The sequence below is a fragment of the Coregonus clupeaformis genome, unplaced genomic scaffold, assembly GCF_020615455.1.
Source record: "Coregonus clupeaformis isolate EN_2021a unplaced genomic scaffold, ASM2061545v1 scaf0119, whole genome shotgun sequence".
NCBI classification, from domain to species: Eukaryota; Metazoa; Chordata; class Actinopteri; order Salmoniformes; family Salmonidae; genus Coregonus; species Coregonus clupeaformis.
In genome coordinates, this window is record NW_025533574.1 from 55,840 (window position 1) to 75,067 (window position 19,228).

The 19,228-nt window shown below is 46.7% G+C and overlaps 1 protein-coding gene across 1 annotated transcript; it reads right to left on the minus strand.

Moving 5' to 3' along the window:
• Nucleotides 1-972: 972 nt before the first annotated feature.
• Nucleotides 973-5,739, minus strand: LOC121570371 (lipid droplet assembly factor 1-like). Its single transcript, XM_041881831.1, has 5 exons — nucleotides 5,622-5,739; nucleotides 2,994-3,162; nucleotides 2,667-2,805; nucleotides 2,505-2,570; nucleotides 973-2,373 (listed from the first exon to the last, which is right to left on the minus strand). Exons 1-5 carry the CDS (start codon nucleotides 5,715-5,717, stop codon nucleotides 2,301-2,303), a joined length of 543 nt encoding a protein of 180 aa, XP_041737765.1. The 5' UTR covers nucleotides 5,718-5,739; the 3' UTR covers nucleotides 973-2,300.
• Between the last annotated feature and the right edge of the window lie 13,489 nt (nucleotides 5,740-19,228).

Sequence of the window (19,228 nt, forward strand, 5' to 3'; positions counted from 1 at the left end):
AACTCCATTGTGTCCTCCTCCCAGAGTGCAAAGAACCTTGGCGTGACCCTGGACAAAACCCTGTCGTTCTCCGTTAACATCAAAGCGGTGACCCGATCCTGCAGGTTCATGCTCTACAACATTCGCAGAGTACGACCCTACCTTACACAGAAAGCGGCACAGTCTTAATCCAGGCACTTGTCATCTCCCGTCTGGATTACTGCAACTCGCTGTTGGCTGGGCTCCCTGCCTGTGCCATTAAACCCCTACAACTTATCCAGAACGCTGCAGCCCGTCTGGTGTTCAACCTTCCCAAGTTCTCTCATGTCACCCCGCTCCTCCACACACTCCACTGGCTTCCAGTTGAGGCTTGCATCTACTACAAGACCATGGTGCTTGCCTACGCAGCTGTGAGGGGAACGGCACCTCCTTACCTTCAGGCTCTGATCCTACACCCAAACAAGGGCACTACGTTCATCCACCTCTGGCCTGCTAGCTCCCCTACCTCTACAGAAGCACAGTTCCCGCTCAGCCCAGTCAAAGCTATTCGCTGCTCTGGCACCCCAATGGTGGAACAAGCTCACCCACGACGCCAGGACAGCAGAGTCACTGACCACCTTCCGGAGACACTTGAAACCCTACCTCTTTAAGGAATACCTGGAATAGTATAAAGTAATCCTTCTTCCCCCACTCCCCATTAAAAAAAAGAGGTTGTCCCACTGGCTATCATAAGTTGAATGCACCAATTTGTAAGTCGCTCTGGATAAGAGCATCTGCTAAATTATGTAAATGTAAGTACAGACAGCTAGGAAAAAGCTCCGCCAAAACATGGTAAGTACTTGTATTCTATTGGTATTTTATTAGAATCCCCATTAGCTGTTGCTACTCTTCCTGGGGTCCACATTAAACATTACATAATACAGAACATTAAACAAGAACAGCTCAAGGCCAGAACTACAAATCTGTGGTGAAGGGTCAGTCATTACAAATGGGCACACTTTGGTAAATGTATTAGAAAATGTCTTACAAATACACAATATTGAGACACTGGCTTTCAAGAGCAAATCAATTTAGTAGTGCAGTTGAAGTGATTTACTTGTAACATTCCATCAAAGTAACATATCGCCATTAATCTTCAGATATAATAACACAGATTTTTAATTTTTGATAAAAATCATTAGTCACTATCATCTCTGTTAGTGCATACTTTACATTCTGTATATCTGGAGTGTTTCTGGTTTACACAAACTGACATGACCTAAGTCACAGAAACTAGCTCCCACTGTTCAATGGACCACAGATTTTAAACTTAATCAAAAGACTGACCTGTTATTAATCCTCTGTGGATCAAAACTAGAGGAACACATTTAATAAAATCTTTGGCAAATGTACAATATGGATTATAGCATACTGCACACATTGTTTAAAAAACAAAACAGATTATTCTCAAATACAATGTAGCAGTAACAGTCAGGTATATTATTTGCACTGCTACCTGGTAATTTGTTATGTTTTAAATGGGCTTTGTGTAACAACAAATCATTTCTACCATTACAGGTGCTAAGTCCCCTCTCCATTGCAAATTATGAGGACAAATAAAAACCAAGGTACATTCATTGCATGTAACTTCTGACATGCAGACTAGCAACCGATAGCAGCTTGAATTTCAACTGTGTTTATCATGTATAAAATATACATCTTTGTTCTCTTAACCCTTAGAAAGATCAAGAAAATAGAGATCAGTGCAAATGCTATAGTGCAATAAAAGAACAAATCAACAATCAATGTGTCTACATTCAGTCAGGTGAAATCATACAACCTCCAGAATCATATAAAGAAATATTAATACTTGTATCAATGGTGATGATTCCATTGGACTGTTTGGATAATATATTTTTCTAGATAAAGGCCCAGGGCAGTCAAAGATGTGACTTTTCTGTGTTTTATAAATATTTCCACACTGAGGTTGGAATAATACTGAGCTTTTTGAACAGACCTCCTGAAATTTCAGCCTGTTTTGGTGGGCTGAAAATGTGGCCTGCCTGGTGGCAGAGAGTTCCAAACGTCTCTGCCAATAACCGCTAGTTTTCCGTTTTCCCCTCCCCACTTAGACCAACAAAATTATTGCTTGAGAAATTGCTCTTTGCTAAGAAGCTATTTTTGTTTGATATTGAGATAAAAATAGCTGCATTGGGCCTTTAATGAATAGTCAAGCTGAGGTTTTACTCTAGTTCTAGAGTCTAGAGGAACCCCTATCTGCCAGTGAGAGGACTGCAGGGCAGTGATCAGTATATGATTGTGTCTGTAGAAGGCCATCACCATCACTGCAGCTTCTTAAACCTTGGGCTTCCCTTAGGCTTCTTCATCATCATCATCATCTTCTTCTCTGTCAGACTTTAAAGTAGGGGAGAGAACAAAACTTGAGTATTATATTAAAGGGACACTAAACTTATGGGAAACAACATTGTATGATGTATCTAGAAAGCAGTATTTGTTCATCAAATTATGTGTTATGTTGAACACACCTATCTTGTTCCATGACTGTTATATTTGTCGCAGGTGCCAACCTAGTGACTCGGTACCTACTGACACTGGGTGAAAGAGAGAAAGGAAGCGGGAGAGGGAGAGAATGAGAATCTCCAATGAAGGGCCTGTGTGTGTGTGTCATTCAGGCTGCGTGTTGATACCGCTGGCTGTAGTAGAAGTTGAGCACATTGGAAGAGGTAATGTAACAGGCACCGAGGACCAAGGAGACCAGGATGGCGAGGATGGCCAGAGCAGAGAGCACACACAGCAGACTGACCCCTCCCAGGGACAGCAGGAACACTGGAGGGAGAGGGAGGAGGCAGGAAGAATGAGAAAAACAAGAGCGCGAGAAAGGGTTTCAGTATTAGCCACCTTCATTGTCCTTGATAGACAGGCATTCAGGCTAGTTGTTATACTACACAGCTGGGAAGAGTATCAGTACTGTAGTAGTGGACAGTAGGTATAGTAAAGGTAGTGTAGGGACTTACCCTCCAATAAAATGAAACCCACGGTGGCACCAATGAATGTAATGGTGGCAAAGGCCAGGAAAAGCCCAATGGGTACAGTGGCCATGGCGCCAAATACTAACACAGCCAGGGCTAAGAACGGGTGGCCATTGAGGTACTGCCCCATTGATGTGTTCATCAGCTCTGCCACCTAGCGAATGGAGAGAGAAGGGACGTGAACATGCTTCACATTACCTCGTCCTATTAAGAAGTAATAGGTCCCTACATGCCTGTTAATGTTAGACCAAGAGTTCGTAAAAGAAAAGGAAAGCCGCACACTCTAGGAGCTCAGATGCAATAATTTAATATCCTACGTTTCGACAGACAAGCTGTCTTCATCAGGGATTAATGACAAACACAGCGGATCACTAGTTTATTTTTGTACATTTTAGTCATTTTAGCAGACGCTCTTATCCAGAGCGACTTACAGTTAATGAGTGCATACATTATTATAATTGTTTTCATACTGGCCCCCCGTGGGAATCGAACCCACAACCCTGCGCAAAAGCCAGGCTCTACCAACTGAGCTACGTCCCTGCCGGCCATTCCCTCCCCTACCCTGGACGACGCTGGGCCAATTGTGCGCCGCCCCATGGTGTTAAAGGACACACGCGGGTGTCTGCAATCATGGCCGGGTGTGGCCTAATAGTATTGGTTAATTCACAGATAAACAGAACATACAAAAAACATGGATAGCATATGATCATAGATACAAGTTGGCTACATAGGCCCACAAACATTTACAATGAATAGCATAATCACAAGAATGACTTCAAATCAAAGTCTACGTTGAAACCGAAGGGAGCAAGGGTCTTTAAATTAAAGATCCAGGCAGCCTCTCGTTTTACCAATAAGTTGTCGAGGTCACCCCCTCTCCTAGGGATGGTGACATGTTCGATGCCGATATAACGTAGGGACGAAATCGAGTGGTTCACTTCCAAAAAGTTGGCAGCGACTGGGTATGTCGAGTTTTTGCACCTAATGGTGCTACGATGCTCCGAGATTCGTACTTTTAATTCGCGCTTTGTTTTACCCACATAATTTTTACCACAAGGACAAGTTATAAGATAAATAACTGCCTTAGTGGAGCACGTAATAACACATTTGATTGGGATATGTTTCCCTGTTTGGGGGTGTTTAAAGGAGCTACATTTGTAAGTGCCATTGCATTGAGCGCAGCCGTTACACTTGTAGTTTCCATCCGGTAGAGGCGCAAATAGACGACGTGCAGGGATATTTAGGGGTGGTAAAATCCGAGTTTACCAATTGAGCTGAGATTTCTGCCCCGCGAGAATACAACCAAGTGAGGATCCGAAAACACATAACCAATACTGTCATCGGATCTTAGAATGTTCCAATGTTTGTGAACGATTCCCTAAAGTTCTTCAGAGCACTTTGAATAGCGTGTAGTTAGAACGCAAGAATGCTTCTTTTTGCGAGACTGTCCCTGAAAGAGGTCAAGTCTCGATTTGTTTTGAATTTTCTCAATGGCAGTATTAATCTGACCATTTTTGTACCCCCTCTCCTTGAATTTTCTTTGCGTCTCAGCAATATTTCGGTCGAAATCTGATTGTTTTTTTACAGATTATTTTGATTCGACAGAATTGGCTGTAGGGCAAACTGTTTTTCAAAGGAAGCGGGTGACAACTATCAGCCCTCAACAAACTGTTACGGTCAGTAGGTTTCCTGTAAAGATCAGTGTATAGAACATTATCCTCAAAAAAATCAGAAGATCAAGGAAGCTGATTTGACGTGTGTCAGATTGCATAGTAAATCTCAGGTGCTCAGAACAAGAGTTAAGAAAAGCATGGAATGACTGGAGCTGTTTTAAATCACCCCTCCATAGAACAAAAATATCATCAAAGTACCATTTCCAAATAAAAATGTTAGGCAAGAAAACATTTTTGAGATGATTGAAAATTGACTGTTTCTCAATGTAACCCACATACAAATTAGCATAGTTAGGAGCCATAGGGGATCCCATAGCAGTACCCTTCGTCTGAATGAAGAAATCATTTAGAAACATGAAGTAGTTGTGTGTGAGTACTATTTCAGCCAAGGTTATAATGCATGCACTGGAAAGTATTTGATTTGGGTCACGTTGCAGAAGAAAATGTTCCATGGCTTCAATACCGCCCTCGTGTGGAATATTCGTATATAACGACTCAACATCAAAAGTAACTAACAAGGTATTATCAGGGAGAGGATCAAGAGATTCAATAATATAAATCATACTGCTGGTGTCCTTTACAAAGGAGGGGAGCTGTTCTGCGAGAGGTCTAATAAAAAAGTCAACAAAGGTCGATAAAGGGGCTGTTACTGCATCAATGCCTGCTACAATAGGGCGCCCTGGAGGATTTGTAACATTCTTGTGTAATTTCGGCAAAGTATAGAAAGTGGCAATTTTAGGGTGTTGAATAGCCAAAAAATCGTGTTATTTTTGGGTGATTTGACCAGAACTGAAATACCCATCTAGGACAGTAAAGATAGTGTTCTGAAATTGGGAAGTGGGGTCACTTCTGAGTTTCTTGTGAAAGGTGTTGTCAAGCAGAGTTTGAGACCAAGAGTTTGTAACAGTGTTGCTGAAGAGGAGACTGGGTGCACTGTTACCTTGGGGTTATAGTACAGGCTGCTCATCATGCTACTCAAACTGCCCTGAAGTTGCAGTAGCCCTTTGGGGTTAGTTGTCACATTGTTGCACTGCATTGTTTGGTTTCTGTCATGCACAGAAGAAGTGGAAGAAGAGGAGATAAGGGGAGGGGGTGAGGGTTACATTGACAAATAAAAAAAAATGTAGCTATGTCACATAGTTTAGCTACCTCTAATGGCGACAAACATATGAATACCGGGTATCTAGCTAACTCACTTATAAGTCTATTTCGGCAAAGCGCCCTGATGACACATCAGCTAGTAGTAGCTATCTGGGTTTCTTGGTTTGTCTAACGTTAGCCTGGCTGAATAGCTAAAACTATTTCCAACGACTTGCTAGATAAAAAGCAAGCAACACATTGAGTTACTTTACTCCTCAATCTACACGGCTTTCATTTTATCACAGCAAACCATGTAGTTAGCTAATAATCGAAAAGTTTCGCAAAACTGTTCGTTACCTTCTTCTTCTTCTTCTATAATATTATGGCGGTCCGCAAACAAACGTTATCGGTGAATGCCTCCACCTACTGTACTGGAGTGTCTAGTCAATCACAGACTAAAGAACCAAACATTAAGTGAAACTAAACCCTCCTATCTAATCCTGTAGTAGTCTGTTCGTTACCTACCTGTCAGAAAGTGTGCCGACTGCTTTGAAGCTGCGTGTGAACTATCGCGAGGTTAACAAAAAGGTGTGAGATGCATAGAACTAAAATTACTACAACTGAAAAGCACTTCTGACTGATACATAGAAATATAATCTATAGAACAGACAACCCCATTCAAGAAGGTTGCATCCAAATGATCTACCCTTCCCCTCAAGTGTACACAGAGACGAATAGGCAGTGGTCAGTCTAAAAAATATATGCTTACTGGTCATGAAAAACTAAAACAGAAAAGCAACAAAACAAGATGATGAAAGAGAAAATAAACAGAGTTATGATTTTAAATCTGATCTTGTTTAATAAATAAAAAATAAAAGAAAGGGAATGAACAGTAAATAATGGTGGAAACTCCCTCAGCTCATGCTTGCATCAATCCAATGCTTATAAATCCATGGAGAAGGGTAGAAAACTGGGACACTACCCGGGCCTAGTCCTGAAAAACCTAAAGTGCAGTAAGCTAGATAGCACGTGAACTGTTGTCACCACATAAACTGAAACATTTGAAGCTGGGTCAGTCATCTACCAATAGCCTATTTCACGTTATTTGAATACTAATACGAAGCATGTGTGTTTTTCTATTCAGTAAAGGACAACAGTCAGAATCAAGGCATGGACCGGCAACCCTGCAGTCTCGAGGCAAATCCCTTGGACCATAAGCTTCAGACCTCTTGGCAGAGACCATACACCAGGTAATAGCATCAAAGGTCGAAGTGCATGGTGTCACAGATCATATTACATAACTGTTGATGAGAACTGCGGCTGTTTCTGGGAAATCATATAAGAAGTAATATGAAGGTTATTTAAGAGCATAGGCAGCCAATACATAACAACAAAGGAAAATGTATGGCTACTTGCGTAACCCCGGTTCTATGATAATAGGAGTGAGATGTCTCACATTGGGATTTGCTCAGCGTATCACTGGGCACGAAGAACCAATCACACAACGTCTGTTGGATCCAGACAGGTCGAGTGGTAAATGAGGTGAGCCCCTCTCCTCCCTATAAGGTGCCACTCGCCCGCCTACTGGTCATTCTCAAGCATGCCTCTCTTCCTTGCACTCTTGTGAGCAGGGAAACGCAGTGAGACATCTCACTCCTATTATCAAAGAACCAGGGTTATGCAAGTAGCCCTGTTCTATTTCAAATACTCGTTTCGATGTCTCACATTGGGATATGGCCAACTCGCATATCGCAGACATGCTCTCTGAAGCCAGAGTAGTCCCAACAGTATCACCCCTCAAAGGCTCCGACACTGAGAACAGTATATGCCAATGAGTGGTGGCCCAACATGCCACCTCACAAATCTCTTGTAAAGAGACGCCTTTGAACAGAGTTGACGAGAGGACACCCCTTATAGGAGGGCACCCAAGACACAAAAAGTTGGTCACGCTTACATCATGCGCAAAGCACGTACTGGACATAAACAGTGGAGACACTCTTCCTCTGTAGAAGTGAAGGGAGGCAGGTGGAAAGCCATAAGCTCTAAGGCGAGACAATTGTAATTGTTGCTGACCTTAGGCATAAATGCTGGGTTGGGTAACAACGTTACCTTGGATAACCCCGGGGCAAACTGTAGGCACAAATGGTGGACTGACAGTGCGTGGAGCTCACTCATTCGTTTATTTCAGCAAAGCCATCTTGAAGGAGCGATATTTCAACTCCACGTTTTTCAGCGGCTCAAAAGCCCTCTAACCAATTGTACTATTATGTGTGTTTTTCCGCGTTATTTGTAATTTATTTTGTACATAATGTTTCTGCCATCGTCTCTTATAACCAAAAAGAGCTTCTGGATATCAGGACAGCGATTACTCACCTCGTATTGGATGAATAATTTTTCTTCAACGAGGCGGCCGCGAAGGATATCCTACAGACACCCGACTCGGTGAAACATAAGATATTACAGTTTTTAATGTCCCGTTGGTAGGATAACCTTAATCTTAGGTCATCCAATTTATTTTCCAATGATTGAAGATTGGCTAATAGGATTGATGGGAGCGGAAGTTTACTCGCTCGCCGTCGGATCCTTACAAGGTCCCCCGTCATTCGCATGAGGAAGAGACAGAGATATCGTGGACGTATGTCGGGGTGCCTTGTAAGGATCCGACGGCGAGCGAGTAAACTTCCGCTCCCATCAATCCTATTAGCCAATCTTCAATCATTGGAAAATAAATTGGATGACCTAAGATTAAGGTTATCCTACCAACGGGACATTAAAAACTGTAATATCTTATGTTTCACCGAGTCGTGGCTGAACGATGACATGGATAAAATACAGCTAGCGGGCTATACGCTACATCGGCAGGATAGAACGGCTGACTCCGGTAAGACAAGGGGTGGCGGTCTGTGTGTATTTGTAAACCACAGCTGGTGCACAAAATCAAATACTAAGGAAGTCTCGAGGTTTTGCTCGCCTGAGGTAGAGTATCTTATGATAAGCTGTAGAGAGTTTTCATCTATATTTTTCATAGCTGTCTATTTACCACCACAAACCAATGCTGGCATTAAGATTGCACTAAATGAGCTGTATAAGGCCATAAGTCAACAGGAAAACGCTCATCCAGAGGCAGCGCTCCTAGTGGCCGGGGACTTTAATGCAGGGAAACTTAAATCCGTTCTACCTAATTTCTACCAGCATGTTAAATGTGCAACCAGAGGAAAAAAAAACTCTAGACCACCTTTACTCCACACACAGAGACGCATACAAAGCTCTCCCTCTCCCTCCATTTGGCAAATCTGACCATAACTCTATCCTCCTCATTCCTCCTTATAAGCAAAAACTAAAGTAGGAAGCACCAGTGACTCGGTTAATAAAAAAGTGGTCAGATGACGCAGATGCTAAGCTACAGGACTGTTTTGCTAGCACAGACTGGAACATGTTCTGGGATTCTTCAGATAGCATTGACGAGCACACGACATCAGTCACTGGCTTCATCAATAAGTGCATCGATGATGTCGTCCCCACAGTGACCGTACGTACATACCCCAACCAGAAGCCATGGATTACAGGAAACATCCGCACTGAGCTAAAGGGTAGAGCTGCCGCTTTCAAGGAGCGGGACTCTAACCCGGACGCTTATAAGAAATCCCGCTATGCCCTCCGACGAACCATCAAACAGGCAAAGAGTCAATACAGGACTAAGATTGAATCGTACTACACCGGCTCTGACGCTCGTCGGATGTGGCAGGGCTTGAAAACTATTACAGACTACAAAGGGAAGCACAGCCGCGAGCTTCCCAGTGACACATGCCTACCAGACGAGCTAAACCACTTCTATGCTCGCTTCGAGGCAAGCAACACTGAAGCATGCATGAGAGCACCAGCTGTTCCAGATGACTATGTGATCACGCTCTCCATAGCCGATGTGAGTAAGACTTTTAAGCAGGTCAACATTCACAAGGCCGCAGGGCCAGACGGATTACCAGGACGTGTACTCCAAGCATGTGCTGACCAACTGGCAAATGTCTTCACTGACATTTTCAACATGTCCCTGACTGAGTCTGTAATACCAACATGTTTCAAGCAGACCACCATAGTCCCCGTGCCCAAGGACACTAAGATAACCTGCCTAAATGACTACCGACCCGTAGCACTGACGTCTGTAGCCATGAAGTGCTTTGAAAGGCTGGTCATGGCTCACATCAACACCATTATCCAAGAAACCTTAGACCCACTCCAATTTGCATACCGCCCCAACAGATCCACAGATTATGCAATCTCTATTGCACTCCACACTGTCCTTTCCCACCTGGACAAGAGGAACACCTACGTGAGAATGCTATTCATTGACTACAGCTCAGCATTCAACACCATAGTGCCCTCAAAGCTCATCACTAAGCTAAGGATCCTGGGACTAAACACCTCCCTCTGCAACTGGATCCTGGACTTCCTGACGGGCCGCCCCCAGGTGGTAAGGGTAGGTAACAACATATCTGCCACACTGATCCTCAACACGGGGGCCCCTCAGGGGTGCGTGCTCAGTCCCCTCCTGTACTCCCTGTTCACCCATGACTGCATGGCCAGGCACGACTCCAACACCATCATTAAGTTTGCCGACCACACAACAGTGGTAGGCCTGATCACCGACAACGATGAGACAGCCTATAGGGAGGAGGTCAGAGATCTGGCTGTGTGGTGCCAGGATAACAACCTCTCCCTTAACGTGACCAAGACAAAGGAGATGATTGTGGACTACAGGGAAAAAAAGAGGACTGAGCACGCCCCCATTCTCATCGACGGGGCTGTAGTGGAACAGGTTGAGAGCTTCAAGTTCCTTGGTGTCCACATCACCAACGAACTATCATGGTCCAAACACACCAAGACAGTCGTGAAGAGGGCACGACAAAGCCTATTCCCCCTCAGGAGACTGAAAAGATTTGGCATGGGTCCTCAGATCCTCAAAAAAGTATACAGCTGCACCATCGAGAGCATCCTGACTGGTTGTATCACCGCCTGGTATGGCAACTGCTTGGCCTCCGACCGCAAGGCACTACAGAGGGTAGTGCGTACGGCCCAGTACATCACTGGGGCCAAGCTTCCTGCCATCCAGGACCACTATACCAGGCGGTGTCAGAGGAAAGCCCTCAAAATTGTCAAAGACTCCAGCCACCCTAGTCATAGACTGTTCTCTCTGCTACCGCACGGCAAGCGGTACAAAAGTCTAGGTCCAAAAGACTTCTCAACAGCTTCTACCCCCAAGCCATAATACTCCTGAACAGCTAATCATGGCTACCCAGACTATTTGCACTGCCCCCCCACCCCATCTTTTTACGCTGCTGCTACTCTGTTAATTATTTATGCATAGTCACTTTAACTCTACCCACATGTACATATTACTTCAACTACCTCAACTAGCCGGTGCCCCCGCACATTGACTCTGCACCGGTACCCCCCTGTATATATAGCCTCCCTACTGTTATTTTATTTTACTTCTGCTCTTTTCTTCTCAACACTTTTTTGTTGTTGTTTTATTTTACTTTTTTATTAAAAATAAATGCACTGTTGGTTAAGGGCTGTAAGTAAGCATTTCACTGTAATCTCTGCACCTGTTGTATTCGGCGCATGTGGCCAATAACATTTGATTTGATTTGATTTGATTTGAAAAGGTTGCTGTGAAATCACCTCAAGCACAATAGACATATCCCAAGTTGGGGCTAAAGGCTTGGAGACTGGGCGTAAGTGACGCACTCCCTTCATGAAACGACATAACAGAGTGTGTTTCCCTACTATGTTGTTGTTGAACCCTATCGACAGGCCGGCTAGATAGACCTTAACAGTGGAGAAAGCCTTGTCCAAAAGGTCCTGCAAGAAGCATAAAACCTTGGATACAGAGCAATTGGTAAGGAATTATCTGTTTTAGGTCACACCACTTCTCAAAAACGCACCACTTGTTTCCATACAGTAAGCCTGTAGAAGGGGCTCTGGCACTCTGGATAGTCTCAATGACTCTGAGAGGCAAGCCTGTCACCTTTAACCTCTCACGAGCCTGGCCCAGAGGGCCATGGTTTCTGTGTGAGGGTGGAAAATCTCTCCATTTGCTGGGTCAAGAGATCCCTGTGTAGCGCTAGTTGCCAGGGCTCGTTGTAAAGGAGAATCATCTCCACTAACCAGAGCTTCCCTGGCCATCAAGGGGCTACCAAAATGAGAAGTAACCCTACCCACATCTATACCCATACATACAGTCAGAGTCCTGGCCATAGCCTTTTGGGGGCCCTAAAATATGTTTTAGCGTTCATTTCCTGCTATTATACACATTTTGCCATGGGGCATAGAGAAAACGTTGCAGTTTTAAAGCAAGTTTGATGCAATTCTACAAAATTTAGCCATGGGGCAGAGAGAAGATTTTGCAAATGTAGGACTCATTTCATGCAAATCTACTAATTTTGCCATGGGGCGGAGTGAAAATGTAGCACAAAATTCTACACATTTTGCCTTGACTTATGGTATGTTAATATGATATCTGAGTGAGAGTTACTTACCAGAGCTGGCTAGACTAACTTGCTGACATGGGCTAAATTAGTGACTGTCAGTGGCAGACATAACAAGAGAAAATATGCTGATGCACAACCACATTTCAAAATTGCACCTTGTGTATTCTGCTATTCTAACTCTCAACAGTAAATTGAGACCCCGACTGAATTCCTGAATTTGCGGGCTGGGCCGCCAGTTACCCATTTCCTGGCATAGAGCATTACCTTTGGCCAAAGGTGTGCCAGTACATCTCAGTGGTTAATCTCCCGCTATCGCAAAGAACAACGGGCAGTGCGTGTCTTTGTGCGACGCGAAAAGATCTACGGTGGCTAGACCATATCTCTCCCAGTCTTGGTTCACCACCTCTGGACAACAAGTCTGCTCTCACATTCAGTATGCCTGGGACATGAGTCACACGTAGTGAAAGTAGGTGTGCCCTGCTTCACAAAATAATTGACAGCTGGTCTGTGTAGATGCAGAGAGTGAGTACCATCCTGGCAGTTGATGTATGCCACCACAGTCATATTGTCTGTCCCAACAACCTCTTACAGTCTCACTGCAGAATTAAACGTTCATCCACGTTCTCCAAATGTCCAATTTCGAAGTTGCTCCAAACGTCATATTTCGAAGTGTTTTTGTTGCTCCTGCTGTTCTGTATTGTTCCATTTCTCCAAACATCACATTTCGAAGTGATGGGTTAAGTTTAGGCACTCATTACGAAGGGTTAAGGTTTGGGATAGGGTTAAAACCCAAAATAAAAAAACAGTGTCCACAACTGGGATAAGACACGTAACCTTCTGATCCAGAGTCTCAGTCATTCCAATGGGTAAGAGTTAGGGATAGGGTTGAACAGGGAAAGGCACTGTCGGAACAACATGATGCGGCCGTCCGATAGTGTAGCCCGATAAGTGAGAGAATCCAGCTTGATGCCTAAGTATTCTATTCTCTGTGTGGGCATCAAACAGCTATTTTTCTGGTTGATCTTGAACCCTAACTCTTTGAGGTGGGTTACAAGGGAAGTCGTGTCTCGTACCGCTTGCTTGGGTGCTATAGCCCCCTCCACACACTTGCTGAACGTACAGGAAGCTAGGGCTAGCCTGAAGGGAACAGCGAGGTATTCGTAGGCTGTGCCTTCAAAGGCGAACCTGACAAACTTCCTGTGTGCTGGCAGAATACTTATGTGAAAATAAGCATCCTGAGGTCGACTGAAGTAAACCAGTCGCCTCGACGAATAGAGCAAGACAGCCCATTGAGCGTAAGCATATGGAACGTGAACTTCCTCAGGAAGCTGATGAGGGCCCGTAGGTCCAAAAGGGAATCAGGAAATACCGGAAGAAGAAGCCTAGATGGCTCTCTGCCACTGGTATTACTCTGATAGGCCCTTTGCTTAATAGAGAGGAGATTTCCTGCTCTAGCACGCAGGCTGAGTTGCCATTCGCTATCGAAACCAGAACTCAGTTGAAAACGGGTGGCTTCATAGAGAACTGCAGTCTGTACCCCTTTGTGACTGTGGACAAGACCCAGGGCTGGACTGTGCATGCGCACCAGTTCCCTGCTCTTGCGGCAAGTCGCCCACAAGACTGATGACTCTTGCTCATCTGTGATTTGTAGTATTTCTCATCCTCCTTGCCCGCTGTTTCATCTTGATACAGCATATCGAGGACCCCGTATTCCATAACCTCCTCCCAGCAGTGTAGGGTTTGTGGAGTAGCCTCAAGACGAGTCTTGTTTTGGGGCTGCTCTGCGCACTCGACGATAGACGGGCAGTGCCCTACAATGCACACAGTACTCAGGGTTAGCGAGCGGTGCCTTAGCATGCTCGAACCTCAAGCAGACGATGCACATGGGGTCTGTATCCTTGCATAATATCATAGCCCCACATGGCCACGCTGCTAGTTTCTCCCTGTGTAGGGGTAGAGTTCGCCTCACAGCTAATAGACTAGCTAGTTAGCACACTGCTAGCCGGAGAAAGCACATGCTTTCTTTATACATTTACATTTTAGTCATTTAGCGGACGCTCTTATCCAGAGCGACTTACAGTTAGTGCATACATTATTTTTGTTTAATTTTTTACATTAATTTTTTCATACCCCCCGTGGGAATCGAACCCACAACTGAGCTACATCCCCTGCCGGGGCCATTCCCTCCCCTACCCTAGACGACGCTGGGCCAATTGTGCGCCGCCCCATGGGTCTCCTGGTTGCGGCCGGCTACGACAGAGCCAGGATCTCTAGTGGCATAGCTAGCACTGCGATGCAGTGCCTTAGACCACTGCACCACTCGGGAGGGTGGCGCAGTGGTCTATCTCTTTGTGTGGTCTATCTCTTGTGTGGTTAGCTAGCCTTCCATCCTTCCTTGCAGCGAGGGCTAACCAATTCTCAATAGCTAGGCTTGTGAAGCTAGCTACAAATGGAGACTGAGGTGTAGAAAATGAATTATACTCGAAGCAAAACTTTCCTTTCGGTCAGTACTCAACACTACCGATAGGAGCTGAAGTCCTACGTTCGTCAACATTAACCTCACGGTTCGCTTGAGAACAGTTCAGTAGGAAGAAAAGGGATCTAGTTGTGCTGAGGAGCACTTCAGTGACAACTTATAGGGAAGAGAAGAGCTCACCTCATTCGCCACTCGACCTGTCTGTCTCCAACAGACGTTGTGTGATTGGTTCTTCGAGCCTAGTAATCTGTTGAACGAATCACAATGTGATACATCGAAACGAGCATTTGAAATATAACTCTTTGCTTGTGTTTACTGTGTAATTTTTCACCTTCAGAGTGAGAATTAGGGTAGCCTGGACAGAATATCATGTGTGTAGTAAAATGTGTAGTTTGAGAGCTTGTTACTAATTGTCTTTGGAACTACACTGAACAAAAATATACAGTAAACACAACATGTAAAGTGTTGGTCCCATATTTCATGAGCTGAATTCTAGCTAGGTGGCTAGGTGGCTAACGCTAGCTAGCTGGCTAAAGTTAGCTAGGCTAGCGGTTAGGGTTAAGTTTAGGAGTTTGGTTAAAGGGTTAAGGTTAGGGTTAGGGGAAGGGTTAGCTAAAAGGGTTAAGGTTAGGGTTAGGGGAAGGATTAGCTAAAAGGGTTAATGTTAGGGTTAGGGGAAGCATTAGCTAACATGCTAAGTAGTTGCAAAGCTAAAAAGTAGTAAGTAGTTGAAAAGTTGCTAATTAGCTAAAATGCAAAAGTTGTCCGTGATGAGATTTGAACTCGCAACCTTTGGGCTGGGTTGCTAGACATTCACATTATACATCACCCAACCACCCTACTTTTGTTTTTGTCTTAAGTAACCACCTGTGTTATGTAACCATACCAAACTGTCAGGGCGTGCTGTAGGTGCAATGATGGAATCAAACGCAGGACTCAGAACGATATTCCAAAGGCTTGTATTACTGCCCAAACTAAGGCAAAAGGACAACTTTGCCCGAAGGCGAAAAATACGCACGAAGGCGAAAAGTAACAGCACACAAACAGGTGCGACAAAATGTAACTGCGCACAAACAGGTGCGAAAATACTCCAGCGCAGTGGAGAGAAGCTCAACCGAGCAATACACACAACTGACGGAAAATAATTACACACAACACTAGACAAACACAACGAGAAACTTATAGGACACTAATTACGCCAAAACAGAAACAGGTGTGGAAACAAACAGACAAAAGCAAACGAACATGAAACATACAGCGGTGGCAGCTAGAATTCCGGAGACGACGAACGCCGAAACCTGCCCGAACAAGGGAGAGAGGCAGCCTCGGCCGAAACCGTGACAGTACCCCCCCCTTGACGCGCGGCTCCAGACGTGCGCCGACTCCGGCCTCGGGGACGACCAGGAGGACGCGGAGCAGGGCGCGTCGGATGCCCCCGATGGAATTCCGTCAGGAGCGACGGGTCCAAAATGTCTCTCCTCGGCACCCAGCACCGCTCCTCCGGACCGTACCCCTCCCACTCCACTAGATACTGGAGACCCCCCATCCGACGTCTCGAATCCAAAATGGACCTCACGGAGTACGCCGGTGCCCCCTCGATGTCCAATGGGGGCGGAGGAGTCTCCAAGATCTCATCTTCTTGGAGTGGGCCCGCTACCACCGGCCTGAGAAGGGACACATGGAACGAGGGGTTAATACACTTATACTCCACAGGTAGCTGTAATCTATAACATACCTCGTTCAACCTTCTCAGGACTTTAAACGGCCCCACAAACCGCCGACCCAGTTTCCGACAGGGCAGGCGGAGGGGCAGGTTTCTGGTAGAGAGCCAGACTCGATCACCAGGTGCGTACACCGGTCCCTCACTGCGGTGGAGATCAGCGCTCGCCTTCTGACGTCGGAGGGCCCGCTGCAGGTGGACGTGTGCAGCGTTCCACGTCTCCTCCGAGCGCCGCGCCCACTCATCCACCGCAGGAGCCTCGATCTGGCTCTGCTGCCAGGGTGCCAGAACCGGCTGGTAACCCAACACACATTGAAATGGAGTTAGGTTAGTGGAGGAATGGTGTAGGGGAATTCTGGGCCATCTCGGCCCAGGGAACGTACCTTGACCACTCCTCCGGCCGGTCCTGGCAGTATGTTCTGAGAAACCTACCCACATCCTGGTTTACGCGTTCCACCTGCCCATTACTCTCCGGGTGGTAACCCGAGGTGAGGCTCACCGAGACCCCCAACCGCTCCATAAACGCTCTCCAGACTCTGGAGGTGAATTGGGGACCCCGATCAGCCACAATGTCCTCGGGTACCCCGTAGTGCCGGAACACATGGGTAAACAGTGCCTCGGCAGTTTGTAGGGCAGTAGGAAGACCCGGCATGGGGAGCAAACGACAGGCCTTAGAGAACCGGTCCACAACGACCAGGATGGTAGTATTCCCTTGGGAGAGGGGAAGGTCTGTTATAAAGTCCACCGAGAGGTGGGACCATGGTCGTTGTGGAACGGGCAGGGGTAGCAACTTACCCCTAGGTAGATGTCTAGGCGCCTTACACTGGGCGCACACCGAGCAGGAGGAAACATAAACCCTCACATCCCTTGCCAACGTGGGCCACCAGTACTTGGCACTAAGACAGTGCACTGTCCGGCCGATACCCGGATGTCCAGAGGAGGGTGACGTGTGAGCCCAATAGATCAATCGATCCCGAACCTCGAGCGGAACGTACCTCCGACCCTCCGGGCACTGTGGTGGACTAGGGTCGGTGCGTAACGCCCGCTCGAGTTCAGCATCGACCTCCCCACACTACCGGTGCCACCAGACACGACTCAGGCAGTATGGGAGTGGGCTCCACGGACCTCTCCTCCGTGTCATACCGCCGAGACAGCGCATCTGCCTTGCCATTCTGTGACCCAGAGATGTACGTGATCTTAAAAGTAAACCTGGTCAAGAACATACTCCATCTTGCCTGGCGAGGGTTCAGCCTCCTCGCCGCCCGGATGTACTCCAGGTTACGGTGGTCCGTCAAAATGAGGAAAGGGTGTTGAGCCCCCTCAAGCCAGTGCCTCCACACCTTTAGAGCCTGTACCACGGCTAACAGCTCCCTGTCCCCTACGTCATAGTTCCGCTCCGCCGGACTGAGCTTCTTAGAATAAAAAGCACAGGGGCGGAGTTTAGGTGGCGCGCCAGACCGTTGTGAAAGCACGGCTCCTAAACCGGCCTCCGACGCGTCCACCTCTACCTGGAACGGCAAAGAGGGATCCGGATGTGCCAGCACCGGGGCCGAGGTAAACAGGTCCTTCAGCCTCCCAAACGCCCTGTCCGCCTCGGCCGACCACTGCAGACGCACCGGACCCCCCCTTCAACAGAGACGTGATGGGAGCTGCCACCTGTCCAAAACCCCGGATAAACCTCCTGTAGTAATTTGCAAACCCCAAAAACTGCTGCACCTCCTTCACAGTTGTTGGTGTTTGCCGAACTACGCACGGCCGACACCCGGTCTACCTCCATCTTCACCCCTGACGCAGACAACTGATAACCCAAAAAGGAGACCGACTCCTGGAAAAACAGACACTTCTCTGCCTTCACATACAGGTCGTGCTCCACCAGCCTCCGCAACACTCTACGCACCAGGGCCACATGCTCGACACGGGTAGGCGAGTACACGAGAATGTCATCAATGTACACCACCACCCCCTGCCCCTGCATGTCCCTGAAGATCTCATCCACGAATGATTGGAAAACTGACGGAGCGTTCATCAACCCGTATGGCATGACCAGATACTCGTAATGGCCCGAGGTGGTACTAAAGGCTGTTTTCCATTCATCACCCTCCCTGATGCGCACCAAGTTGTACGCGCTCCTGAGATCTAATTTCGTGAAAAAACACGCCCCATGCAACGACTCAGTCATGGTCGCAATCAGCGGGAGTGGATAACTATACTTCACCGTAATCTGATTGAGACCACGGTAATCGATGCACGGGCGCAAACCACCATCCTTTTTCTTCACAAAAAAGAAACTCGAGGACGCAGGGGAAGTGGAAGGCTGTATGTATCCTTGTCTCAGAGATTCGTCTATGTAAATCTCCATAGCTTTCTTCTCCTCCTGAGACAGAGGATACACATGGCTCCGTGGGAGCGCAGCTCCTGCCTGGAGGTCTATCGCACAATCCCCCTGCCTATGGGGTGGCAACCGCGTCGCCCTCGCCTTACTAAACGCAATAGCCAAATCCCCATACTCAGGTGGAACGTGCAATGCGGGCACCTGGTTTGGACTCTCCACCGAGGTAGCCCCTCACGGAAACGCCCAAACATCTACCCACACACTGAGCAGACCACTCCATCAGAGCCCTCTCCTGCCACGAAATAGCTGGGTTATGGGTACTCAACCAGGGCATGCCCAGCACCACCGGATACGCAGGAGAGTCAATCAGGAACAGCTGAATCATCTCCTGATGATCCCCCCTGCGCACACATCCTAAGTGGCGCCGTGACTTCCCTGATTAAGCCCGTAC